Source organism: Carcharodon carcharias, chromosome 3 (assembly GCF_017639515.1).
Source record: "Carcharodon carcharias isolate sCarCar2 chromosome 3, sCarCar2.pri, whole genome shotgun sequence".
Classification (NCBI taxonomy): Eukaryota; Metazoa; Chordata; class Chondrichthyes; order Lamniformes; family Lamnidae; genus Carcharodon; species Carcharodon carcharias.
In genome coordinates, this window is record NC_054469.1 from 7,811,285 (window position 1) to 7,838,876 (window position 27,592).

A 27,592-nucleotide genomic window follows, 5' to 3' on the forward strand; every position below is an offset into this window, starting at 1 on the left:
AGCAAAGCCCGGTCCATACTGTATAACACAGCAAAGCCCGGTCCATACTGTATAACACAGCAAAGCCCGGTCCGTACTGTATAACACAGCAAAGCCCGGTCCGTACTGTATAACACAGCAAAGCCCGGTCCATACTGTATAACACAGCAAAGCCCGGTCCATACTGTATAACACAGCGCAAAGCCCGGTCCATACTGTATAACGCACAGCGCAAAGCCCGGTCCATACTGTATAACACACAGCGCAAAGCCCGGTCCATACTGTATAACACACAGCGCAAAGCCCGGTCCATACTGTATAACACAGCGCAAAGCCCGGTCCATACTGTATAACACAGCGCAAAGCCCGGTCCATACTGTATAACACAGCAAAGCCCGGTCCATACTGTATAACAGCGCAAAGCCCGATCCATACTGTATAACACACAGCGCAAAGCCCGGTTCATACTGTATAACACAGCAAAGCCCGGTCCATACTGTATAACACAGCAAAGCCCGGTCCATACTGTATAACACAGCGCAAAGCCCGGTCCATACTGTATAACACAGCAAAGCCCGGTCCATACTGTATAACACAGCAAAGCCCGGTCCATACTGTATAACACAGCAAAGCCCGGTCCGTACTGTATAACACAGCAAAGCCCGGTCCGTACTGTATAACACAGCAAAGCCCGGTCCGTACTGTATAACACAGCAAAGCCCGGTCCGTACTGTATAACACAGCAAAGCCCGGTCCATACTGTATAACACAGCAAAGCCCGGTCCATACTGTATAACACACAGCGCAAAGCCCGGTCCATACTGTATAACACAGCACAAAGCCCGGTCCATACTGTATAACGCACAGCGCAAAGCCCGGTCCATACTGTATAACACACAGCGCAAAGCCCGGTCCATACTGTATAACACAGCGCAAAGCCCGGTCCATACTGTATAACACAGCGCAAAGCCCGGTCCATACTGTATAACACAGCGCAAAGCCCGGTCCATACTGTATAACACAGCAAAGCCCGGTCCATACTGTATAACACACAGCGCAAAGCCCGATCCATACTGTATAACACACAGCGCAAAGCCCGGTCCATACTGTATAACACAGCAAAGCCCGGTCCATACTGTATAACACAGCAAAGCCCGGTCCATACTGTATAACACAGCGCAAAGCCCGGTCCATACTGTATAACACAGCAAAGCCCGGTCCATACTGTATAACACAGCAAAGCCCTGTCCATACTGTATAACACAGCAAAGCCCGGTCCATACTGTATAACACAGCAAAGCCCGGTCCGTACTGTATAACACAGCAAAGCCCGGTCCGTACTGTATAACACAGCAAAGCCCGGTCCGTACTGTATAACACAACAAAGCCCGGTCCATACTGTATAACACAGCAAAGCCCGGTCCATACTGTATAACGCAGCAAAGCCCAGTCCATACTGTATAACGCAGCAAAGCCCGGTCCGTACTGTATAACACAGCAAAGCCCAGTCCATACTGTATAACACAGCAAAGCCCGGTCCATACTGTATAACACAGCAAAGCCCAGTCCATACTGTATAACACAGCAAAGCCCAGTCCATACTGTATAACACAGCAAAGCCCGGTCCGTACTGTATAACACAGCAAAGCCCGGTCCATACTGTATAACACACAGCGCAAAGCCCGGTCCATACTGTATAACACAGCAAAGCCCAGTCCATACTGTATAACACAGCAAAGCCCGGTCCGTACTGTATAACACAGCAAAGCCCGGTCCATACTGTATAACACAGCAAAGCCCGGTCCGTACTGTATAACATACAGCAAAGCCCAGTCCAGACTGTATAACACAGCAAAGCCTGGTCTGTACTGTATAACACAGCAAAGCCCGGTCCATACTGTATAACACAGCAAAGCCTGGTCTGTACTGTATAACACAGCAAAGCCCGGTCCATACTGTCTAACACAGCAAAGCCTGGTCTGTACTGTATAACATACAGCAAAGCCCAGTCCATACTGTATAACACAGCAAAGCCCGGTCCATACTGTATAACACAGCAAAGCCCGGTCCATACTGTATAACACAGCAAAGCCCGGTCCATACTGTATAACACAGCAAAGCCCGGTCCATACTGTATAACACAGCAAAGCCCGGTCCATACTGTATAACACAGCAAAGCCCGGTCCATACTGTATAACACAGCAAAGCCCGGTCCATACTGTATAACACAGCAAAGCCCGGTCCATACTGTATAACACACAGCGCAAAGCCCGGTCCATACTGTATAACACACAGCGCAAAGCCCGGTCCATACTGTATAACACACAGCGCAAAGCCCGGTCCATACTGTATAACACACAGCGCAAAGCCCGGTCCATACTGTATAACACACAGCGCAAAGCCCGGTCCATACTGTATAACACAGCGCAAAGCCCGGTCCATACTGTATAACACAGCAAAGCCCGGTCCATACTGTATAACACACAGCGCAAAGCCCGATCCATACTGTATAACACACAGCACAAAGCCCGGTCCATACTGTATAACACAGCAAAGCCCGGTCCATACTGTATAACACAGCGCAAAGCCCGGTCCATACTGTATAACACAGCAAAGCCCGGTCCATACTCTATAACACAGCAAAGCCCGGTCCATACTCTATAACACAGCAAAGCCCGGTCCATACTGTATAACACAGCAAAGCCCGGTCCGTACTGTATAACACAGCAAAGCCCAGTCCATACTGTATAACACAGCAAAGCCCGGTCCATACTGTATAACACAGCAAAGCCCGATCCATACTGTATAACACAGCAAAGCCCAGTCCATACTGTATAACACAGCAAAGCCCAGTCCATACTGTATAACAGCAAAGCCCAGTCCATACTGTATAACACAGCAAAGCCCGGTCCGTACTGTATAACACAGCAAAGCCCGGTCCATACTGTATAACACAGCAAAGCCCGGTCCGTACTGTATAACACAGCAAAGCCCGGTCCATACTGTATAACACAGCAAAGCCCGGTCCATACTGTATAACACAGCAAAGCCCGGTCCGTACTGTATAACATACAGCAAAGCCCAGTCCATACTGTATAACACAGCAAAGCCCGGTCTGTACTGTATAACACAGCAAAGCCCGGTCCATACTGTATAACACAGCAAAGCCCGGTCCATACTGTATAACACAGCAAAGCCCGGTCCGTACTGTATAACACAGCAAAGCCCGGTCCGTACTGTATAACACAGCAAAGCCCGGTCCGTACTGTATAACACAGCAAAGCCCGGTCCATACTGTATAACACAGCAAAGCCCGGTCCGTACTGTATAACACAGCAAAGCCCGGTCCGTACTGTATAACACAGCAAAGCCCAGTCCATACTGTATAACACAGCAAAGCCCAGTCCATACTGTATAACACAGCAAAGCCCGGTCCGTACTGTATAACACAGCAAAGCCCGGTCCGTACTGTATAACACAGCAAAGCCCGGTCCATACTGTATAACACAGCAAAGCCCGGTCCATACTGTATAACACAGCAAAGCCCGGTCCATACTGTATAACACAGCAAAGCCCGGTCCATACTGTATAACACAGCAAAGCCCGGTCCATACTGTATAACACAGCAAAGCCCGGTCCGTACTGTATAACACAGCAAAGCCCGGTCCGTACTGTATAACACAGCAAAGCCCGGTCCGTACTGTATAACACAGCAAAGCCCGGTCCATACTGTATAACACAGCAAAGTCCGGTCCATACTGTATAACACAGCAAAGCCCGGTCCATACTGTATAACACAGCAAAGCCCGGTCCGTACTGTATAACACAGCAAAGCCCGGTCCGTACTGTATAACACAGCAAAGCACGGTCCGTACTGTATAACACAGCAAAGCCCGGTCCGTACTGTATAACACAGCAAAGCCCGGTCCGTACTGTATAACACAGCAAAGCCCGGTCCGTACTGTATAACACAGCAAAGCCCGGTCCGTACTGTATAACACAGCAAAGCCCGGTCCGTACTGTATAACACAGCAAGGCCCAGTCCATACTGTATAACACAGCAAAGCCCAGTCCATACTGTATAACACAGCAAAGCCCGGTCCATACTGTATAACACAGCGAAGCCCGGTCCATACTGTATAACACACAGCGCAAAGCCCGGTCCATACTGTATAACACACAGCGCAAAGCCCGGTCCATACTGTATAACACAGCGCAAAGCCCGGTCCATACTGTATAACACACAGCGCAAAGCCCGGTCCATACTGTATAACACACAGCGCAAAGCCCGGTCCATACTGTATAACACACAGCGCAAAGCCCGGTCCATACTGTATAACACACAGCGCAAAGCCCGGTCCATACTGTATAACACAGCGCAAAGCCCGGTCCATACTGTATAACACAGCGCAAAGCCCGGTCCATACTGTATAACACAGCAAAGCCCGGTCCATACTGTATAACACACCGCGCAAAGCCCGATCCATACTGTATAACACACAGCGCAAAGCCCGGTCCATACTGTATAACACACAGCGCAAAGCCCGGTCCATACTGTATAACACACAGCGCAAAGCCCGGTCCATACTGTATAACACACAGCGCAAAGCCCGGTCCATACTGTATAACACAGCAAAGCCCGGTCCATACTGTATAACACACAGCGCAAAGCCCCGTCCATACCGTATAACACACAGCAAAGCCCGGTCCATACCGTATAACACAGCAAAGCCCGGTCCGTACTGTATAACACAGCAAAGCCCGGTCCATACTGTATAACACAGCAAAGCCCGGTCCATACTGTATAACACAGCAAAGCCCAGTCCATACTGTATAACACAGCAAAGCCCGGTCCATACTGTATAACACAGCAAAGCCCGGTCCATACTGTATAATACAGCGCAAAGCGTTCCATACTGTATAACACAGCAAAGCCCGGTCCGTACTGTATAACACAGCAAAGCCCGGTCCATACCGTATAACACAGCAAAGCCCGGTCCATACTGTATAACACAGCAAAGCCCGGTCCATACTGTATAACACAGCAAAGCCCAGTCCATACTGTATAACACAGCAAAGCCCGGTCCATTCTGTATAACACACAGCGCAAAGCCCGGTCCATACTGTATAACACAGCACAAAGCCCGGTCCATACTGTATAACACAGCACAAAGCCCGGTCCATACTGTATAACACAGCAAAGCCCGGTCCATACTGTATAACACAGCGCAAAGCCCGATCCATACTGTATAACACACAGCGCAAAGCCCGGTCCATACCGTATAACACACAGCGCAAAGCCCGGTCCATACCGTATAACACACAGCAAAGCCTGATCTGTACCATATAACACACAGCAAAGCCCAGTCCGTACTGTACAACGCACAGCAAAGCCCGGACCGTACCGTATAACACACAGTAAAGCCCGGTCCTTACTGTACAACGCACAGCAAAGCCCGGTCTGTACTGTATAACACACAGCAAAGCCCAGTCCGTATGTACAATGCACAGCAAAGCCCGGTCTGTACTGTATAACATACTGCCAGGGGCGGGTGCCAGAGGACTGAAGAATTGCAAACATTATGCCTTTGCTCTAAAAAGTTTTTAAAGATCTGCCCCGAATTGCAGACCAGTTAGTTTAACTTGAAACAATTATTCGGGTAATAGTCACATCGAAAAATATGGATTGATTGGGAAGAGTTAGCATGGATTTGTTAAAGGAAAAGCGTGTCTGTCTAACTTGGGAGTTTTTTGAAGTAACAGAGATGGTTGATGAGGGCAAGGCTGTTGACGTGGTGTATATGGACTTCCAAAAGGCATTCAATACAGTGTCACACAACAGACTTGAGGGGAAAGTTATAGGTCATGGAATAAAAGGGACAGTAGCAACATGGATACAAAATTGGCTGAGGGATAGGAAAGAGAGAGTAATGGTTAATGGGTACCTTTCAGGCTGGAAGAAGGTTTGTATTGGAATGTCAAGAAGAGATATTGTCCATAATGTTATGTGAAATTATTAAATTGGAATTGTAGTAGGGTCTGTGTAAAGTGTGTGCCTGTATGTGGCTTAATTGGATTAAAGCCAGTTAGTCTGGGTGCTTTGATGTATAGTAGTTTTGAGATGTTAATTAGATAAATGTAAGGAGGATAGAAGGTAAAGTGTAAATTTGCATTTGTTGAATAAAGCTTTCAAGAGTGGGAGTGAAATCTTGCACCTAGCTGGGAGACGCCAAGCAATGTCTTTATATTATTAGTAAAATTAGTGGGATGAAAACATGACATTAAAAGCCTAGGATAAAATGGAAAATTTACATTCAAAGAGAAGCTAGGTATAAACAGAAAGAAGATTTGTGTGCGCAGGTCAGAGGCATTTAAGATCTAACCAGCCTGTAAGCCTACAACTGTGTCTGAATAGGAAGCAAATTGCAAAAGCACCTCGTTTTGAATTTGTTAAGGTCAAATGTGCTTTGCCTGGTGTCTGTTTAAAGTCTATGGGTCATTGTTGCCTAGGGGAAGATTTACCTAGGAGTGACGAATTTGGGGATTAGTTTAAAAGTTATTATGGTAGTAATTTGCAGACTTGTGTATGTTTAATTTGTTGTTAAATTAATAAATGTTTAATTTAGTTTTATATACAAAACCTTTGGAGGTTGTGGTCTTATTCCTGAATTCAGAGCTGCATCTCAAACATACCAACTGAAAATATAGGTTACAACTGTTGTTCAAGTTTCCCTCTGGGGTTTAAACAACTCAGCCTTTACCCACTGCTGTGTCATAACATGGTGTTCCCCAGGGGTCGGTATTGGGGCCCTCACTTTTCCTGAAACTTTGAGAATTGTCAACTGTGAGGAGACAATGTATAACTTCAAAAAGACTGACACATTTGTGGAGTGGGCAGATAGGTGGCAAATGAAGTTCAATGTGGAGAAGTGTGGGGTGATACACATTGATACAAAGAACACGGAGAGACTGTATAAAATAAAGTATAAAAGCAAAATACTGTGGATGCTGGAAATCTAGAACAAAAACAAAAATACCTGAAAAACACTCAGCAGGTCTGACAGCATCTGCGGAGAGGAACACAGTTGATGTTTCGAGTCCATATGACCCTTCATCAGAACTAAAGGATACTATTCTAAAGGGTGTGCAGGAACAGAGAGACCTGGGTGTATATGTACATAAGTCATCAAAGATGGCAGGACAGGTAGAGAGAACGGTTTCTAAAGCATACAGTATTCTAGGCTTCATTAATAGGAACATAGAGTACAAGAGCAGGGAAGTTATGATGAATTTATATAAGACACTAGTTAGACCTCAGCTGAAGTATTGTGTACAGTTCTGGGTACCACACTATAGGGAGGATGTGAACACATTGGAGAGAGTGCAGAAGTTTACGAGAATGGTTCAGTCATGAGGAAAGATTGGAGAAGTTGGGTCTGTTTTCCTTGGAGAAGAGAAGGCTCAGAGGCTTGACAGAAGATTTCAAAATCTTGAGGTGCCTCCTCTTGAGGAGTAGATAGGGAGAAGCTGTTCCTGCTCGTAAACAGATCGAGAACCAGAGGGCACAGTTTTAAAGTGTTTTGCAAAAGAAGCAAACGCGAGGTGAGAAAAAACTTTTGCACTCGGCAAGTAGTTCAGGTTTGGAATGCATCGTCAGGAAGTGTGGTGGGGGCAGGTTCAACTGAGGCGTTCAAGAGGGCGTTGGATGATTATTTAAATAGAAACAATGTGCAGGGTTACGGGGAAAAGGCAACAGATTGACAATAAGTTAAAACGCTCAGAGAGCCGGTGCAGACACAATGGGCTGAATGACCTCCTCCTGCACTGTAACAATCCTGTGAATTGTTAGCTGGCTAAAAAGTGAACTGGGAAATTAGGTTAAAAGATAGGTCAATAGAAATGCAGTGGCAGATTCTTTCAGAATATCTGAGAAAGAAAGACTCTAAGGGAAGGTCACACCATCTGTGGCTAACTAAAGTAGTTAAAGATAGTACCAAATTGAAAGAGAAAGCGTATAATTCCACAAAGATGAGCGGCAGGTCAGAAGGTCGGGCAGAGTGACTAAAAGATTCATGAGTATGAGAGAAGACTAGCTAGAAATATAAACACAGATTGTAAAAGTTTCTAAAGGTATTTAAAAAAGAAAAAGGTAAAGTTGGTTCTCTACAAAAAGTGAGAATGTGGAATTAATAATGGAAAAGAAGGAAATGGCGGATGAATTGAACTGGAATTTTGTACGTTTTCACTGTAGAGCAGTGGCGAGGAACATGTGGCCCCTCAGGGTTCTGAGTGCAGCCCCGAGACACCGTTGCCTGTGCGCAGCATGGCCAAATTCCGCTGGTTCCTGTCCGCATGGCCTTTTCCCTTCTGGTGTTAATGAAGTGATACGCACACAAAGCAAGGGGACGTGAAGTGAGGTACGTGCTGACTGCACACAACATCGACTGTGTCAAATCAAAGCCCTGCTATGATTCAATCGGCACGCCCCGCAAATCCTTATTCACGGGGTCACGGTTAGTGCACAAGGCCCATTTCAATCTTGTGGCCCACTGAGATGAAGGAGGGCCGCTCGCTAGCCCAGGTTGTCCAGCACTGCTGTAGAAGATGCAAATAACATCCCAGAAATAATTGTGAATCAGGAGGTGAAAGGGAGGGAGGAGCTTAAAACAATTACAATCACCAGGGAAAGGGCACTGAGAAAATGATTTGAACCAAAAGCTGACAAGTCCCCAGGTCCTGCCGGACTTCATCCTAGGGTCTTAAAAGAAGAGGCTGCTGGGACAGTGGATGCATTGGTTTTAATTTTCCAAAATTCTCTAGATTCTGGAAAGGTCCCAACGGATTGGAAAATAGTGAATGTGACTCCATATTCAAGACATGGAAGGAGACAGAAAGCAGGAAACTACAGACCAGTTAGCTTAATATCTGTTGTAGGGAAATTGTTGCAATCTATTATTGAGGTGGATATAGAGGGGCACTTAGAAACCTCAATGCAATTAGGCAGAGTCAACATGGTTTCATGAAAGGGGAATCATGTTTGACGAATTTATTGGCGTTCTTTGAGCAAGTAACAAGCAGCGTGGATAAAGGGGAACCTGTGGATGTACTGTACTTAGATTTCCAACAGACATTTGACAAGGTGCCACATCAAAGGTTACTACACAAAATCTGAACTCGTGGTGTAAGGAGCAACAGGTTAGCAAGGATAGAGGATTGGTTAGCTAACAGGAACAGAGAGTAAAGATAAATGGGTCTTTTTCAGGTTGGCAAGATGTGGCGAGTGCAATGCCTCAGGGATCAATGCTGGGGATTTGGACGAAGGGACCGAATGTACGGTTGCTAAGTTTGCAGACGACAATAAGATAGGCAGGAAAGTAACAGTAAGAGGACATAGGGGTTTGCAAAGGGACTTGGATAGGTGGAGTGAGTGGGCAAAAAGTTGGCAGATAGAGTACAATGTGGGAAAATGTGAATTTATCTGCTCTGGCAGGAAGAACAGAAAAGCAACACATTATTTAAATAGGGAGAGATTGCAGAATTCTACGGTACAGAGGGATCTGGGTGTCCTGGTGCATAAATCAGGAAAGGGTAGTCTGCAGGTACAGCAAGTGATTAGAAAGGCAGGTGGAATTTCGGCATTTCTTCCAAGGGCATTGGAACATAAAGATAGGGAAGCACAGGATGTTGGCGAGACCACATCTGGAGTAGTGTGTACAGTTTTGGTCTCCTTATTTAAGAAAGGATATAAATGTCTTCGAAGCAGTTCAGAGAAGGTTCACTTGAAAGATACCGGGGTTTTGAGGGAGGGGGGGCAGGGAGTTATCTTATGAAGAGATGTTGGCTAAGTTGGGTCTGTATCCATTGGAGTTTAGAAGAATGAGAGGTGATCTTATTGAAACATGGAAGACCCTGAGGGGACTCGACAGGGTAGATGAGGAAAAGATGTTTCCCCTTGTGGGAGAGACTACAACTAGGAGACAGAGTTCAAAAATAAGGGGTCTCCCATTTATGATGGAGATGAGAAAATTTCCCCAGACAGCAGTGGGGGTGGGGGGGGGTCAATAAAACATTTTTAAGGCCGAGGTAGTCAGATTCTTGACTAACAAGGGAGTCAAAGGCTATCGGGGGAGGTGGGAACGGGGAGTCGAGGCCACAATCAGGTCAGCCATGGTCTTAGTGAGTAGCGGAGCAGGCTCGAGGGGCTGAATGGCCTACTCCTGCTGCTCATGCGTTTGTGCATATTTGTGAGGGGGTCAGGAGAGGAGCAGCGAACGGGAGCTGGGGGGAGGGGGGGGGGGGGGGGGGGGCGGGCGGGGGGAGCAGCGAGCGGGAGCTGGGGTGGTGGGGGGGGGGGCAGCGAGCGGGAGCCGGGGTTTGGTGGGGGGAGGTGGGGGGGGGTGGGAGAGGAGCAGCGAGCGGGAGCCGGGGTTTGGTGGGGGGAGGTGGGGGGGAGGTGGGGGAGGAGCAGCGAGCGGGAGCCGGGGTTTGGGGGGGGCGGGCGGGGGGAGCAGCGAGCGGGAGCTGGGGTGGTGGGGGGGGGGCAGTGAGCGGGAACCGGGGGGAGGTGGGGCGGGGGGGGAGCAGAGAGCGGGAGGCAAGTAGAAAACGTTATTGAGTAAGAGTATTTTTGGGCCAATTAGGTTCAAGGCGGTCAATGTAAAATTGACAGGTCAGGAACATCGCCCACTCTTATTACAGGTTTCCTCACTGGAAAGATTTCCGATTTGCATGTTTGCATTTAGCAGACCTCAGTGTGAAACGAGAGGTAGCTGCATCCCACCCACCCAGCACGACATGGCCCTGACATTGCCGATATCTCTGGCTGACTCTTTTTTCTTACTGACCTGCATGTACATCAGCAGCTCTCCCTTGCGGTTGAAGTTGAAGGAATGATTCTTTTCATTGGCGTAGATCGCCCTGGCAACCAGCGAGATGGTCTTCATCAGACTGAGTTTAATTGTCAGGTCCTGAAGGGAGCAGAGGGATCAGAACCAGAGCAGACATTAAACACGAGCCAATAGTTAGAGCAGCGGGAAAGGAGTTACCAGCAGCAGGTACACAAGTTACTGAGGCGAGTGAGAGCGTCAGTGAACAGACGGTGCGGTAAATACCACAGAACCAGGAGCGTCAGACATCAGCAGAGTGCCAGCCCGGACGCAAGGGGTAATACACACAGTGGGATCACGTCAAAACCTGGGCCAACATCCCAGTGCAGTACCAAGGGGGAGCCGGGTCAGAGGGAGGCTGGTCCCTGAGGGGGCACAGCGCCCAGAGGGAGGGTGAGGGGGCACAGTGCCCAGAGGGAGGGTGGTCCCTGAGAGGGCACAGCGCCAGAGGGAGGGTGGTCCCTGAGAGGGCACAGCGCCAGAGGGAGGGTGGTTCCTGAGGGGGCACAGCGCCAGAGGGAGGGTGGTTCCTGAGGGGGCACAGTGCCCAGAGGGACGGTGGTCCCTGAGAGGGCACAGCGCCAGAGGGAGGGTGGTCCCTGAGAGGGCACAGCGCCAGAGTGAGGGTGGTCCCTGAGAGGGCACAGCGCCAGAGGGAGGGTGGTCCCTGAGGGGGCACAGTGCCCAGAGGGAGGGTGGTCCCTGAGAGGGCACAGCGCCAGAGGGAGGGTGGTCCCTGAGAGGGCACAGCGCCAGAGCGAGGGTGGTCCCTGAGAGGGCACAGCGCCAGAGGGAGGGTGGTCCCTGAGAGGGCACAGCGCCAGAGGGAGGGTGGTCCCTGAGAGGGCACAGCGCCAGAGGGAGGGTGGTCCCTGAGAGGGCACAGCGCCAGAGGGAGGGTGGTCCCTGAGAGGGCACAGCACCAGAGGGAGGGTGGTCCCTGAGAGGGCACAGCGCCAGAGGGAGGGTGGTCCCTGAGAGGGCACAGCGCCAGAGGGAGGGTGGTCCCTGAGAGGGCACAGCGCCAGAGGGAGGGTGGTCCCTGAGAGGGCACAGCGCCAGAGGGAAGGTGGTCCCTGAGAGGGCACAGCACCAGAGGAAGGGTGGTCCCTGAGGGGGCACAGCGCCAGAGGGTGGTTCCTGAGGGGGCGCAGCGCTGGAAGGAGGGTTGTCCCTGAGGGGGCGCAGCGCCAGAGGGTGGTTCCTGAGAGGGCGCAGCGCTGGAGGGAGGGTGGTCCCCACTGAGGGAGTGCTGCATTGTCCAAGTGTCTCTTTCAGGTGAAACACTAAACCGAAGCCTATCTGTCCTCTAGATGAACAGAGTTGATTCCATATATTTATTTGGAAAGAAGAGCAGGGAAGTTCTCTTTGGTGCCTTGGACAATATTTATCCATAATCAACATCACCTATTAACTGGTTAGTTATCACATTGCTGTTTGTGGGAGCTTCCTGTGTGCAAATTGGCTGCTGCATTTCAAAAGCACGTCATTGGCTGTAAGATGCATTAGGACCTGAGGTTATGAAAGGTGCTACATAAATGCAACTCTTTATTACAGCTAACGTTGTTAGCCTCTCCTTCCAAGGAGAACAATCTCAGCTTCACCAGTCCCTCCAGATAATGGATTTTGCATGATTCTGACATCCACCAAACAAGACATTCATTACAGGGGTCAGCGTAAAACAGCCTGGATTAGACAAAAACAGAATTAACATTGGGTCCATATGACTCTTCACAGCTCTGATGAAATCATACGGACTCGAAACGTTAATTCGGTTTTTCTCTCGCCACAAATGCTGTTAGACCTGCTGGGTTTTGCCAGCATTTCCTGTTTTTGTTTCAGATTTCCAGCATCCACTGTATTTTGCTTTTGTCCTGGGCTGGATTAGATGCTCGAAGATAAAGCTGAGCCCGCCCAGGACTCCGGACATGTCGGGTCAGAGTCTGCCTGATATCCAACCAGATTCACGGCTAACACAAGCCACACTAAAAATCATCAGGAGAGCTGGTTAGTGGAGGAGGAAGTACCACAAATTTCAGGACAAAAGATCTCCAGACACATACACACAGACACACACACACAAACACACACACACAGAGACAGACACACACACACACACACACACACACAGAGACAGACAGACACACACACAGAGACAGACAGACAGACACACACACACACACACACACAGAGACAGACAGACACACACAGAGACAGACAAGACACACACAGAGACAGACAAGACACACACACACACAGACAGACAGACACACACACACACACACAGAGACAGACAGACACACACACACACAGAGACAGACACACACACACACACACACACACGGACAGACACACACACACACACACACACGGACAGACACACACACACGGACAGACACACACACACGGACAGACACACACACACGGACAGACACACACACACGGACAGACACACACACACGGACAGACACACACACGGACAGACACACACACGGACGGACACACACACGGACGGACACACACACGGACGGACAGACAGACAGACAGACAGACAGACAGACACAGAGCCATGGTCTGGACCGGACCCTTCAGCAGCATCGGGAGTGCCACTGGATCCAAGTTCCAGTCAGAAGGTGCTAGGAATCCAGAGGGGATCCCAGTGAGACTTGACAATGGGTCACTCAGAGCCTCTGGCCAAATGGATGAACCTGTCACCTTCAGAGAGTTCATTGCTCGCCTGACACTCCAGCAAGGCTGCATTTACCACTGGGCTTAATGGGTTAAATGATGAGGACCTGATACATCAAAGTGGTTTGCATTGCCTTGGCTTTAGAGCATTAGGGAGTTTGGGGGATTGTGGGGCTGGGGGCTGGTGGTCGGTTACAGACTGTTCAGGAGCGAGTTGTGATCTGGAAGACGCTGCCTGAAAGGGTGGTGGAAGCAGAATCAATCATAAACTTTCAAGAGAGAGCCAGATAAATATTTGCAAAGGAAAATTTTGCTGTGCTATGGGTGAAAACAGTTGGGAAATGGGAGTAACAGGAATGGATAGCTCTCTCAAACAGCCAGCACCAGCATGATGGGCCAAATGGCCTCGTACTGTGCAGGATTCAGTGATTCTATGAGAGTGGAAATCCGGGACACTCTCTCCCACATGAACACAAATGCTGGAGTCAACCGGAACGATCAAAACTGAGGCAGAGGTTTCCTCCTTTCGAACGGGATTCGAGGATTATGGAGCAAACTGGGCAGGGGGAGGGTAACAATGGGTTAGAGGCACAAGTTAGCCGTGAATCGACTGAATGGGCTCCTCTTGTCCCTTCTTGATAGGGAACAAATGGCTGCCATCTGTCCCTATAAATCACTCGAGGGGCTGAATGGCCTCAGTCCAGGGACCTACAATGTCCACCCCCCCCCACCTTCACCGTTGTCACACAGGCACTGTGATGGTGCTGCTCCCACGATGTGATTGGGTAGGGGGACTCGTGGGGGCACCTTGGCTTTGTGGTTCCTGAATGTTCGATTCCGACATTCAACCCTTAACCCAGGTTGGGTAATGATCACACACAGGTCAGGGGTCAGTCGGATGAGCTAAGTTAGGGAATCAGGGGAATGATCGGAGTCCAGCTGTCCACAGTGAGCTTCCTGAGCTCCAATCAGAAGGCAGCCCGGAATTTTAGACAGAGACACTGGATTAGCTGGATTGAGGAAGCAGGTGGAATTTGGAAAGGAGAGATAGACCGAGACCCTCCACCAAGGTGGGCAGAGAGAGAGAGGGAGAGAGCAAACAGGTCAGATCACATTGTTTACCTTGGTCTCAACTTTAATCCCCAGAACCTGTGAGACAAGTGAAAGCAAATCAGAAAATCCCACCACAAAATCATTAAACACCGAGACATTTTCCCACATCTCAATAACCGAGAGGTCTCAGAGACCCCAGAAATCACTCCCAGGGCAGGTACAGCACGGGGTTAGATACAGAGTAAAGCTCCCTCTACACTGTCCCCATTAAACACTCCCAGGACAGTTACAGCACGAGGTTAGATACAGAGTAAAGCTCCCTCTACACTGTCCCCATCAAACACTCCCAGGAAAGCTACAGCACGGGGTTAGATACAGAGTCAAGCTCCCTCTACACTGTCCCCATCAAACACTCCCAGGACAGGTACAGCACGGGGTTAGATACAGAGTAAAGCTCCCTCTACACTGTCCCCATCAAACACTCCCAGGACAGGTACAGCACGAGGTTAGATACAGAGTAAAGCTCCCTCTACACTGTCCCCATCAAACACTCCCAGGACAGGTACAGCACAGGGTTAGATACAGAGTAAAGCTCCCTCTACACTGCCCCCATCAAACACTCCCAGGACAGGTACAGCATGGGGTTAGATACAGAGTAAAGCTCCCTCTACACTGTCCCCATCAAACACTCCCAGGACAGGTACAGCACGGGGTTAGATACAGAGTAAAGCTCCCTCTACACTGTCCCCATCAAACACTCCCAGGACAGGTACAGCACAGGGTTAGATACAGAGTAAAGCTCCCTCTACACTGCCCCCATCAAACACTCCCAGGACAGGTACAGCACAGGGTTAGATACAGAGTAAAGCTCCCTCTACACTGTCCCCATCAAACACTCCCAGGGCAGGTACAGCACGGGGTTAGATACAGAGTAAAGCTCCCTCTACACTGTCCCCATCAAACACTCCCAGGACAGGTACAGCACGGGGTTAGATACAGAGCAAAGCTCCCTCTACACTGTCCCCATCAAACACTCCCAGGACAGGGACAGCACAGGGTAAGATACAGAGTAAAGCTCTCTCTACACTGTCCCCATCAAACACTCCCAGGACAGGTACAGCACGGGGTTAGATACAGAGTAAAGCTCCCTCTACACTGTCCCCATCAAACACTCCCAGGGCAGGTACAGCACGGGGTTAGATACAGAGTAAAGCTCCCTCTACACTGTCCCCATCAAACACTCCCAGGACAGGTACAGCACGGGGTTAGATACAGAGTAAAGCTCCCTCTACACTGTCCCCATCAAACACTCCCAGGACAGGTACAGCACGGGGTTAGATACAGAGTAAAGCTCCCTCTACACTGCCCCCATCAAACACTCCCAGGGCAGGTACAGCACGGGGTTAGATACAGAGTAAAGCTCCCTCTACACTGTCCCCATCAAGCTCTCCCAGGACAGGTACAGCACGGGGTTAGATACAGAGTAAAGCTCCCTCTACACTGTCCCCATTAAACACTCCCAGGGCAGGTACAGCACGGGGTTAGATACAGAGTAAAGCTCCCTCTACACTGTCCCCATCAAACACTCCCAGGACAGGTACAGCACGGGGTTAGATACAGAGTAAAGCTCCCTCTACACTGTCCCCATCAAACACTCCCAGGACAGGTACAGCACGGGGTTAGATACAGAGTAAAGCTCCCTCTACACTGTCCCCATCAAGCTCTCCCAGGACAGGTACAGCACGGGGTTAGATACAGAGTAAAGCTCCCTCTACACTGTCCCCATCAAACACTCCCAGGACAGGTACAGCACGGGGTTAGATACAGAGTAAAGCTCCCTCTACACCATCCCCATCAAACACTCCCAGGACAGGTACAGCACGGGGTTAGATACAGAGTAAAGCTCACTCTACACTGTCCCCCCCAAACACTCCCAGGGCAGGTACAACACTCTTGTCCTTCTAGATGGGTCATGGGTTTGGAAGGTGCTGTCTAAGGAGCCTTGGTGAATTCCTGCAGTGCATCTTGTAGATGGTACACACTGCTGCTACTGTGCGTCAGTGGTGGAGGGAGTGGGCTGCTTTGTCCTGGACAGTGTCGAGTTTCTTGAGTGTTGTGGGAGCTGCACTCATCCAGGCAAGTGGGGAGTATTCCATCACATTCCTGACTTGTGCCTTGTAGATGGTGGACAGGCTTTGGGGAGTCAGGAGGTGAGTTACTCGCTGCAGGATTCCTAGCCTCTGACCTGTTCTTGTAACCACAATATTTATGTGGGTAAGTCCAGTTCAGTTTCTGGATGTTGGTAGTGGGGGATTCAGTGATGGTAATGCCATTGAACGCCAAGGGACAATGGTTAGATTCTCTCTTGTTGGAGATGGTCATTGCCTGACACTTGTGTGGCACGAAGGTTACTTGCCACTTGTCAGCCTGAACCTTCTGGCAATATTTGCAGACAGGCCCCATTAAACTCACCCCCATTGTCAGGAAATGCAGACAGCAGCCGGTGTGTCGGATCAGAGTACAGCAGACGGCGCTGTCTCCATACAAACCTATTCACAGGTAAACCAGGGTATGGAGAGTCAACAGGCTGTTCACCCATGTGTGGCCTCACTATCCAATCCTCAGGTAGGGCTGCAGATTCCAGCTTGGATGGATAGGGAATCCCCACCAGCCCCCCTCCCCCCACCCCTCCAGCACTGGGTGCTCAGGACCATCGCAGGGATGGAGCATAGAGAGTGGTGGGAGCATCCCCAATGAAACCAGCAGGATAACACCAGTCGGTGCAAGTCACCCACAAGCACCTTAAAAAGATAATGGATCATGAGGTTCGGGTGTTGATTACACAGGGTCCGGGGCTCCGGAGGGCGTGTTTATTACACAGGGTCCGGGGCTCCGGAGGGCGTGTTTATTACACAGGGTCCGGGGCTCGGGAGGGCGTGTTTATCACACAGGGTCCGGGGCTTGGGAGGGCGTGTTTATCACACAGGGTCCAGGGCTCCGGAGGGCGTGTTTATCACACAGGGTCCGGGGCTCCAGAGGGCATGTTTATTACACAGGGTCCGGGGCTCGGGAGGGCGTGTTTATTACACAGGGTCCGGGGCTCGGGAGGGCGTGTTTATCACACAGGATCCGGGGCTCGGGAGGGTGTGTTTATTACACAGGGTCTGGGTTTCAGGAGGGTGTGTTTATTGCAGGGTCTGGGGTTCAGGAGGGTGTGTTTATTGCAGGGTCTGGGGTTCAGGAGGGTGTGTTTATTGCAGGGTCTGGGGTTCAGGAGGGTGTGTTTATTGCAGGGTCTGGGGTTCAGGAGGGTGTGTTTATTGCAGGGTCTGGGGTTCAGGAGGGTGTGTTTATTGCAGGGTCTGGGGTTCAGGAGGGTGTGTTTATTGCAGGGTCTGGGGTTCAGGAAGGTGTGTTTATTGCAGGGTCTGGGGTTCAGGAGGGCGTGTTTATTACACAGGGTCCGGGGCTCGGGAGGGTGTGTTTATCACACAGGGTCCGGGGCTCCGGAGGGCATGTTAATTGCAGGGTCTGGGGTTCGGGAGGGTGTGTTTATTATACAGGGTCGGGGTGGGTTGAGGGATCGGCGGCTGCACAGATTTCTCCAGTTGGTTCCTTGCTGCCTCAGCTCCTAATTGATGTGGGTGGGGGTGAGGGGAGATTGGGACATGGTGGAGGAAGGAGTCACGTGGAAGGTAACTTGTGATGTCCAGAATTGGTTTTCCAACACCTTAGAGGGCCCGGGGTTGTGCTGGGGGAGAAGCGGGGATTGGAGAGGCGTTTCCAGAGTAATCTCCCCTTCCCAGCTCTCAGCCTCTCTCAGGAGAGGGTATGGGGGGGCTGCTGTGTCCAGTTACTATGCTCCAGCCATCAGGAGATGTGGGGCGGGTCCAATGGGCGGGTTGAGACTTCTCCTGCCGGACAGTCACCTTGTGGACAGGGACAGCGAGGCCTCTGCTGACCCGTAACAGCCACAAACAGAGAGAAATCCAGCCCAGGAACAGTGCAGAGCCTTCAGGCAGTTACATCCCTACCCCACTCTCCCAACTGGATCAGACTGTCAAAGCGTCGGGGGAGGGGGTTGTGTAGAGATGCTGTTACACACACACACACACACACACACACACTGTGATTCCCCCAACACCCCCCCCCCCCCCACCCCCCACACAGTTTCCTACCTTGGTATTGAAGTGGCTCAGGACTTGCTTGATGACATCCTTCTCGATTCTGGCTAGGATCAGTTCCTCGGGAGCATAGAGTGTCAGGTAACCGTAACACAGGATCAGCGTGCTCTTGGCCTTCTCCACATCCACGTCCGACTTGTCCTGAGGGAGCGATCGGAAGCAGACGTGTCACAGGGGCTTCAACGGGAGGGGCTCCCAGCCCCGGGGAGTCATGGGCTCGAGTCCTGGGATTGGGCGACCTCAAAGCTTCATCCCGCCGTCCCACTGGGGTCGCAACCCACGTTTTAGGAATCCCTGGTTTAAACTAAACTTGGCAAGGAGGTGAGAACTGGGAGATAAAGGTGGTGAGGAAGCCGCAGAGAGAATTGAGAGGACCAATGGCATTAGAATAGGAAAGTGAAAGAGGTGTTGGGTAGGATCAGAGTGAGCAGGAATGTAATAGATAAACGGCCCAAAGGTGCGAATGCACCGAGTGTGGTTAATAAGGTTGGTGAGTCACAGGAAGGAGCAGATTGACGTATGTGGAAACATGATGTTGCAGTTACAGAGGATGGGGCCAGGGGCCAGCGAGGGGCTGACAGACAGGGAACCTCCCAGAGGGACCACAGGCAGAATCTATTTGGTTAGAACTAAAAAAACCATCAAGGTACAATTAAACACTTGAGCGTTGTGGGAGCTGCGCTCATCCCGGCAAGTGGGGAGAATTCCATCCCACTCCTGACTTGTGTCTTGTACAGGCTTTGGGGAGTCAGGGGTTAAGTTATTCATCACAGGATTCCTAACCTCTGACCTGCTCTTGTAGCCACTGTATTTATATAGCTAGTCCTGTTCAGTTTCTGGTCAATGGTAACCCCCAGGATATTGATAGTGGGGATTCAGTGGTGGTAATGCCATCTCTTGGAGATGGTCATTGCCTGGCACTTGTGTGGCATGAATATTACTTGCCACTTGTCAGCCCTGAGCCTGGATATTGTCCAGGTCTTGCTGCATTTGGACATGGACTGCTTCAGTATCTGAGGAGTCGCGAGTGGTGCTGAACATTGTACAATCATCAGCGAACATCCCCACTTCTGACCTTATGATGGAAGGAAGGTCATTGATGAAGCAGCTGAAGATGGTTGGGCCGAGGACACTACCCTGAGGAACTCCTGCAGTGATGTCCTGGAGCTGAGATGACTGACCTCCAACAGCCACAACCATCTTCCTTTTTGTTAGGTATGACTCCAACCAGCGGAGAGTTTCCCCCCCGATTCCCATTGGCTCCAGTTTTGCTAGGGCTCCTTGATGCCACACTCGGTCAAATGCTGCCTTGATGTCAAGGGCAGTCACTCTCACCTCACCCTGGGAATTCTGCACATGTTTGAACCAAGGCTGTAATGAGGCCAGGAGCTAAGTGGCCCTGGCAGAACCCAAACTGAGCGTCAGTGAGGAAGTTATTGCTAAGCAAGAGCCACTTGATAGCACTGCTGATGACGCTTTCCATCACTTTACTAATAATGGAGAGTAGAATGATGGGGCAGTAATTGGCCAGGTTGGATTTGTCCTGCTTTTTGTGTATTTGACATACCTGGGCAATTTTCCACATAACCAGGTAAATGCCAGTGTTGTAGCTGTACTGGAACAGCTTGGCTATGGGCACAAGTTCTGGAGCACAAGTCTTCAGTACTATTGTCGGAATATTGTCAGGGCCCACAGCCTTTGCTGTATCCAGTGCCTTCAGCTGTTTCTTGATAGCATGTGGAGTGAATCAAATTGGCTGAAGACTGGCATCTGTGATGCTGGGGACCTCCTGAGGAGACCGAGATGGATCATCCACTCAGCACTTTGTTGCGAATGCTTCAGCTCTATGTTTTACACTGATGTGCTGGACTCCTCCATTATGAGGATGAGGATATTTGTGGAGCCTCCTCCTCCAGTGAGCTGTTTAATTGTTCACCACCATTCACGACTGGTTGTGGCAGGACTGCAGGGCTTAGATCTGATCCGTTGGTTGTGGGATCACTTAGTTCTGTCTATCACTTGCTCCTTATGCTGTTTGGAACGCAAGTAGTCCTGTGTTGTAGCTTCACCAGGTTGACACCTCATTTTTAGGTACGCCTGGTGCTGCTCCTGCCATGCCCTCCTGCACTCTTCTTTGAACCAGGACTGATCCCCTGGCTTGATGGTAATGGTAGAATGGGGGATATGAGGTTACAGATTATGTTTGAGTACAATTCTGCTGACCCACAGAGCCTCATGGATGCCCAGTCCTGGGTTTCTAGGTCTCTCCTATCCCATTTAGCACGACGAAAGTGCCACACAACATGACGCTGGGTACCCTCAATGTGAAGACACGACTTCTTCTCCACAATGACTGTGCGGTGGTCACTCCTACCGATACTGTCATGGACAGATGCATCTGTGACAGGCAGGTTGGTGAGGATGAGGTCAACTATGTTTTCCCTCTTGCTGGTTCACTCACCACCTGCCGCAGACCCTATCTTGCAGCTACATCCTTTAGGACTCAGTCAGCTCGGTCAGTAGTGGTGCTACCGAACCACCCTTGGTGATGGACATTGGAATCCCCCACCCAGAGTGCATTCTGTCACCCTCAGTGCTTCCTCCAAGTGGTGTTCAACATGGAGGGGCACTGATTCATCAACTGAAGGAAGACGGTATGTGATAATCAGCAGGAGATTTCCTTGCCCATTTCCTCCCCCACTCTACCATTTGACCTGATGCCATGGACTTCATGGGGTCCGGAGTCGATGTTGAGGACTCCCAGGGCAACTCCCTCCCGACTGTATACCACTGTGTCACCACCTCTGCTGGGTCTGTCCTGCTGGTGGGAAAGGACATACCCAGGGATAGTGATGGTGGTGTCTGGGACATTATCTGTAAGATATGATTCCGTGAGGATGACTACGTCAGGCTGTTGCTTGACTAGTTTGTGAGACAGTTCTCCTAATTTTGACACGAGCCTCCAGATGTTAGTAAGGTGGACTTGACAGGGCTGAGTTTTCTCGGTCGATGCTGGGTGGTCCATCCAGTTTCATGCCTTTTTGTTGTGAATTTGTAGCAGTTCGTTACAACTGAGTGGCTTGATCAGCCATTTCAGACGGCATTTAAGAGTCAACCACGTTGCTATAGACCAGGCCAGGTAAGGATGGCAGATTTCCTTCCCTGAAGGACATTAGTGAACCAGATGGGTTTTTACAACGATCGACAATGGTTTCATGGTCATCATTAGACTTTTAATCCCAGATTTTTATTGAATTCAAATTTCACCATCTTCCACGGTGGGATTTGAATCCTGGGCTTTATAAGTAGGGGCAAAGAGTACAAAAGCAAACAAGTTATGATAAACTTATATAAAAGACTGGTTCGGCCTCAAGTGCAGTAGTGTGTCGAGTTCTGGGCATTGCGCTTTAGGAAGGATGTGAAGGCATTAGAGAGAGTATAGTAAAGCTTCACAAGAATAGTTTCAAGGGTGAGCAACTTCAGTTATGTGGGTAGGTTAGAGAAGTTGGGACTGCTTTCCTTGGGGAAGAGAAGGCTGAGAGGAGATTAGATAGAGGTGCTCAAAATCATGAGGGGTCTGGACACAGTAGATCGGGAGAAATCGTTCCCACTCATGAAAGGAACAAGAGGGCATAGATTTAAAATAATTGGCGAAGGAAGCAATGGAGACAAGAGGGAAAACATTCTTACGCAGCAAGTGATTAGGATCTGGAACGAGTTAACTCTAACAATTGAAGTTAAGAATGTGCAGTCGGAGCGCACTGATTGGATGCTTGCTTCAGCACATAAAGGGACACCTATTGACACAGGGTATGGGTTGAGCGAGGAGGTATATACCTGCAGTGTTTCACTCTGTCAATAAAGTATCGAGTAAGGAATGGCTCTGGTTTTATTCCTTCATCTGGTTATCAGGAATTTAGCAGAATGCATCGTCTGGGAGTGTGGTGGAGGCAGATTCAATCATGGATTTCAAAAGGGAATTGAATTATTATCTGAAGAGAAAACTTTGCAGGGCTATGGGGAAAAGGTGAGGGAACGGCACTAACTGAGTTCTCTTGCAGAGAGCCAGCGCTGACAATGACGGGCTGAATGGCCTCCTTCTATGCAGTAATCATTCTAAGATTCAACTGGCTTGTTGGCGGTGGGGGTGGGGTGGTTCTTGCTTCAGTGCAGCACATGGCCTGGACCTCAGGCTTGGCTGTGTGTTTGGGAGGGGGGGGAAGGCGGGGGAAGGAGAAGGTCGAGATTACAATGGCCCCCCCATGGTCGATTAGTTTGCCAAACTTCAGCTCAGACCCAGTCATGGGAGTTTCCGGTTCTGGGTGGTGGTGGGGGAAGAGAGAAGAGCAGCTGGTAAGAAAGATGGTGGCGTGGGGAGGGGCTGGAGAAATAACCAAGTGCAACGAATAGAGAGATCCCAACCGATAGCACTCACCTTGAGAATGTGGAAGAGGCTTGGTGACTTTTTCAAGATGTCGGACTTGCCAAAGTCCTCCAACTTGGCCAGAGTGTCGTTTAGGTGAGTCTTCGCACAGAATCCAATGCAGACAGCAACACCCTGCACCAAGCAACCAAACTCCATTAAATCCAAGAAAGAGCAAACTTGCACCAGCACCATTCTCAGTTTCAGGACACCCCAAAGCACATTCCAGCCAATGAAGTATTTTCTCAAGTGTAGAATATGTTGGAAAATGTGGCAGCAAATTTGTGTAGAGCAAGATCCCACACATGACAATCAGATCGTCTATTTAAATGATTCTTATACATATTGGCTAGGGGACCAGGAGAATTCCTACACACTTCTTTCAAGACTGGCTGTTGGATCTTTACATTCGGCTTGAGGGGAGACAGGTGCTCAGTTTAATTCCTCCTCTGAAAGAAGGCACCTGCGGCAGTGCGGCGCTCCCTCGGCACTGCCCCACCCGACAGTCCGGCGCTCCCTCGGCACTGACCCTCCGACACTGCGGCGCTCCCTCGGCACTGACCCTCCGACACTGCGGCGCTCCCTCGGCACTGACCCTCCGACACTGCGGCGCTCCCTCGGCACTGAACCTCCGACACTGCGGCGCTCCCTCGGCACTGACCCTCCGACACTGCGGCGCTCCCTCGGCACTGACCCTCCGACACTGCGGCGCTCCCTCGGCACTGACCCTCCGACACTGCGGCGCACCCTCGGCACTGACCCTCTGACACTGCGGCGCTCCCTCGGCACTGACCCTCCGACACTGCGGCGCTCCCTTGGCACTGACCATCCGACAGTGCGGCGCTTCCTTGGTACTGTACTAATTGCATTGGCCTGGTTTATGTGCTCTAGTCTCCAGAGTGGGGTATAACCCTATGACTTTCTGCTTTATGTGAAGTCTCCCTAATAGTCACCTCTCTATGATGAACGTTAATTGTGTCACACACACTGGCCTCCAACACAGAAGGTTCAAGGTGCACCGTGAGATGCACAGTAGCAGCAGTGTGTGCACCATATACAAGATGCACTGCAGGAATTCACCAAGGCTGCTTCGACAGCACCTTCCAAACCCACGGCCTTTAGCATCTAGAAGGACAAGGGCAGCAGATAGATGGGAACACCACCACCTGGAAGTTCCCCTCCAAGTCACTCACCATCCTGACTTGGAAATATATCGCCGTTCCTTCACTGTCATTGGGTCAGAAATCCTGGAACTCCCTCCCTAACAGCACTGTGGGTGTACCTACACCACATGGACTGCAGCGGCTCAAGAAGGCAGCTCACCACCACCTTCTCAAGGGCAACTAGGGAGGGGTAATAAATGCTGGCCCAGCCAGCAATATTCACATGTTCCAGCCCCATTTAATAAGCTGTCTCAGATCTCAAAGGTTTTCATCCTGATCTCTGTCCTGGGCTCCTGCGCAATGAGACACTCTCTCCCCTGACTGCACTGCACCTTACACTTACCAATGCCATAGATCGTGGCAGACGGTGCTGCCGGGATCTCTCACCTCTCTCTCCAGGGGCTCGGCATGTCGTACCGTCTGCAGAATATCCATCAGCTGCTTCCTCACCACATCAGCAGGCAGAGTCTGTCGCAGCACCACGCCAGTACACTTGTATAGGAAGCCCTGGTGGTGGTGGTGGGGGGTGGAAAGAGAGGAAGGAAACCATTGATAACCAACTGTAAGCACGGCAACACTCCTAAATACGCCACGAGGAGAGCGTACTCACACAGCAGAATTCCCACTAACACGCCCATCAACGGTGAGATTCGCACCCACAATACTTCACCCAATCACTCAATCATTTGCACCCCCCATCCCCAGGGACATGGGTACCCAGACGTCCCCCATACCCCCGGCCACCCAGACGTCCCCCATACCCCCGGCTACCCAGACGTCCCCCATACCCCCCGGCCACCCAGACGTCCCCCGTACCCCTGGCTACCCAGACGTACCCTGTACCCCCGGCTACCCAGACGACCCCGTACCCCCCGGCTACCCAGACGTCCCCCATACCCCTGGCTACCCAGACGTCCCCCGTACCCCCCGGCTACCCAGATGTCCCCCATACACCCCGGCCACCCAGACGTCCCCCGTACCCCCGGCTCCCCAGACGTCCCCCGTACCCCCCGGCTCCCCAGACGTCCCCCGTACCCCCCGGCTCCCCAGACGTCCCCCGTACCCCCCGGCTCCCCAGACGTCCCCCGTACCCCCGGCCACCCAGACGTACCCCGTACCCCCGGCCACCCAGACGTCCCCCGTATCCCCGGCCACCCAGACGTAACCTGTACCCCCAGCTACCCAGACGTACCCTGTACCCCCGGCTACCCAGACGTACCCTGTCCCCCGGCTACCCAGACGTACCCTGTCCCCCGGCTACCCAGACGTACCCTGTACCCCCAGCTACCCAGACGTACCCTGTACCCCCGGCTACCCAGACGTACCCTGTACCCCCAGCTACCCAGACGTACCCTGTACCCCCAGCTACCCAGACATACCCTGTCCCCCGGCTACCCAGACATACCCTGTCCCCCGGCTACCCAGACGTACCCTGTACCCCCCAGGCCACTCAGACGTACCCTGTACCCCCGGCTCCCCAGACATCCCCTGTACCCCCGGCTACCCAAACGTACCCTGCACCCCAACCCCACCACACCCTCCCCTGGGACTAGGGCTGCCTGGACCCACCCCCTAAGAATATATGTATATCCACCCTGTGACCTGGGATTTGAGGGCCATGGGGTGAGGGGAGGGACACCCTGTAACCCCTCCAGGATAGGGGCACCTCCCCAGGATACACCCTGTATGCCTGAGGGCTACAGCTACCCAGGACCCACCCTCTCCTCTCTTGGAGAGATGCACTTTCCCCTGGTCCCACAATCTAACCTTCTCCTGAGGGTGGCTGGTGTAGCTGCTGAGGTGTCTGGTCATCTCCTCGCTCAACTGGCTGCTCCACATCTCATCGCCGGGATTGACGGCCTCCAGACTCTTGGACAGTAACTGGGAGGTGGTGGGGAGAAAAAGTCACTCATTATTAATGACCGGTTTGGGGAGGGGTGGTGTGGGGAGAGGGGGTTGGGGGTGTGGGGGGGTGGGGGGCGGTTTCAACCCCCCAATGATAGGGGCAGTAACAACACATTCACAAAGGGCCTTTGCAGAACCAAAGGTGGTCAGAGCTTGGCAGAAATTTGCCCGGGGATCCACCTCAGTACCCCTGCTGGCACCGTGTGAAAGCTTTGTTAATGTCTGAACTTGCTCGTTCTCTGACTCACCAGCAGCAGTTTATCCTCCCACTGTCGCTGGGGTAAGGAGTCCTTGGAATGGCCTGTAAAGAACAAATACCCGTCAGCCAAGTATCATCAGAAAAACCTCGTTCCTGCAAGGCAAAGTGGGGGCAAGTCGATGTGGAGGGAGTGGACGAGGGGTGAGGAGTCCTCAGAGCATCTGACAGCTGTTAACTCCTTCAATTCACCCAGTCTGGAGCTCACAGATCTTCAAGCTGCGACCCACTGGGTCTTTCATCCCAAACCTCAATAACTCTCTCCCCAAAAGCACTTCCCCCTTCAGATGCTCCGTGTGTCAACATCATAACAAGAGGAGACCACTCAGGCCCTCCAGCCTGTTCCATCACTCAAACGAGAAATCCAGGGACATGAACCAGGAAGAGCTAGTACGCAGCTCCAGCAAGTGATTAGGAAGACAGATAGAATGTTGGTGTCTATTGCAGGGGGAAAGGAAGATAAAAGTAGGGGACTTTTACTGCAGCTGTACAGGGCCTTGGTGAGACCACATCCAGGGTACAAGTGTACAGTTTTGCTCTTCTTACTTAAGAAAGGAAATAACTGCATTAGCAGCTCAGAGAAGGTTCACGACTGAATGCTGGGATGAAGGGTTTATCTTATGAAGAAAAGTGAGCCTATACTCACTGGAGTTTAAAAGAATGAGAGGTGACCTTATAGAAACATACAATATCCTGATGAGACTTGACGCGATGGATGCTGAGCGAACGTTTCCTCTTGTTGGAGAGACTAAAGCCAGGGAATGGAGCTTAAAATTAAGGGGACTCCCAGTTAAGGCAGAGATGACAAGAAATTATTTCCCTCAGAGGGTCATTAGTTTGTGGAATTCTCTTCCCGAGAGCAGTTGAGGCCGGGTTGGTGCAATTTTTAAGGTTGAGTTAGATAGATTCTTGAGAGAGCACTGCGCTGTCTGAGGGCGAGATGGGCAAGGATGGGGGTCCATGCTGTCGGGAGGGTCAGAGCTGCTTTAGACCCCGATCCGCCTCACAGCACACAACCCCTCTATCCCCCCTCCCCGCCCCCCACCTCACAGCGC

The 27,592-nt window shown here is 51.0% G+C and overlaps 1 protein-coding gene across 1 annotated transcript in view; it reads right to left on the reverse strand.

Moving 5' to 3' along the window:
- Positions 1-27,592, reverse strand: part of mroh1 (maestro heat-like repeat family member 1) — a 190,321-nt gene that overhangs the window by 103,272 nt on the left and 59,457 nt on the right. The window contains exons 18-24 of the mRNA XM_041183382.1: positions 26,530-26,582; positions 26,144-26,257; positions 24,764-24,883; positions 23,226-23,348; positions 18,785-18,931; positions 14,676-14,702; positions 10,824-10,946 (exon numbers count right to left, since the gene is read on the reverse strand). Coding sequence (XP_041039316.1) covers positions 10,824-10,946; positions 14,676-14,702; positions 18,785-18,931; positions 23,226-23,348; positions 24,764-24,883; positions 26,144-26,257; positions 26,530-26,582 — 707 coding nt within the window. The remainder of the gene's footprint in view (positions 1-10,823; positions 10,947-14,675; positions 14,703-18,784; positions 18,932-23,225; positions 23,349-24,763; positions 24,884-26,143; positions 26,258-26,529; positions 26,583-27,592) is intronic.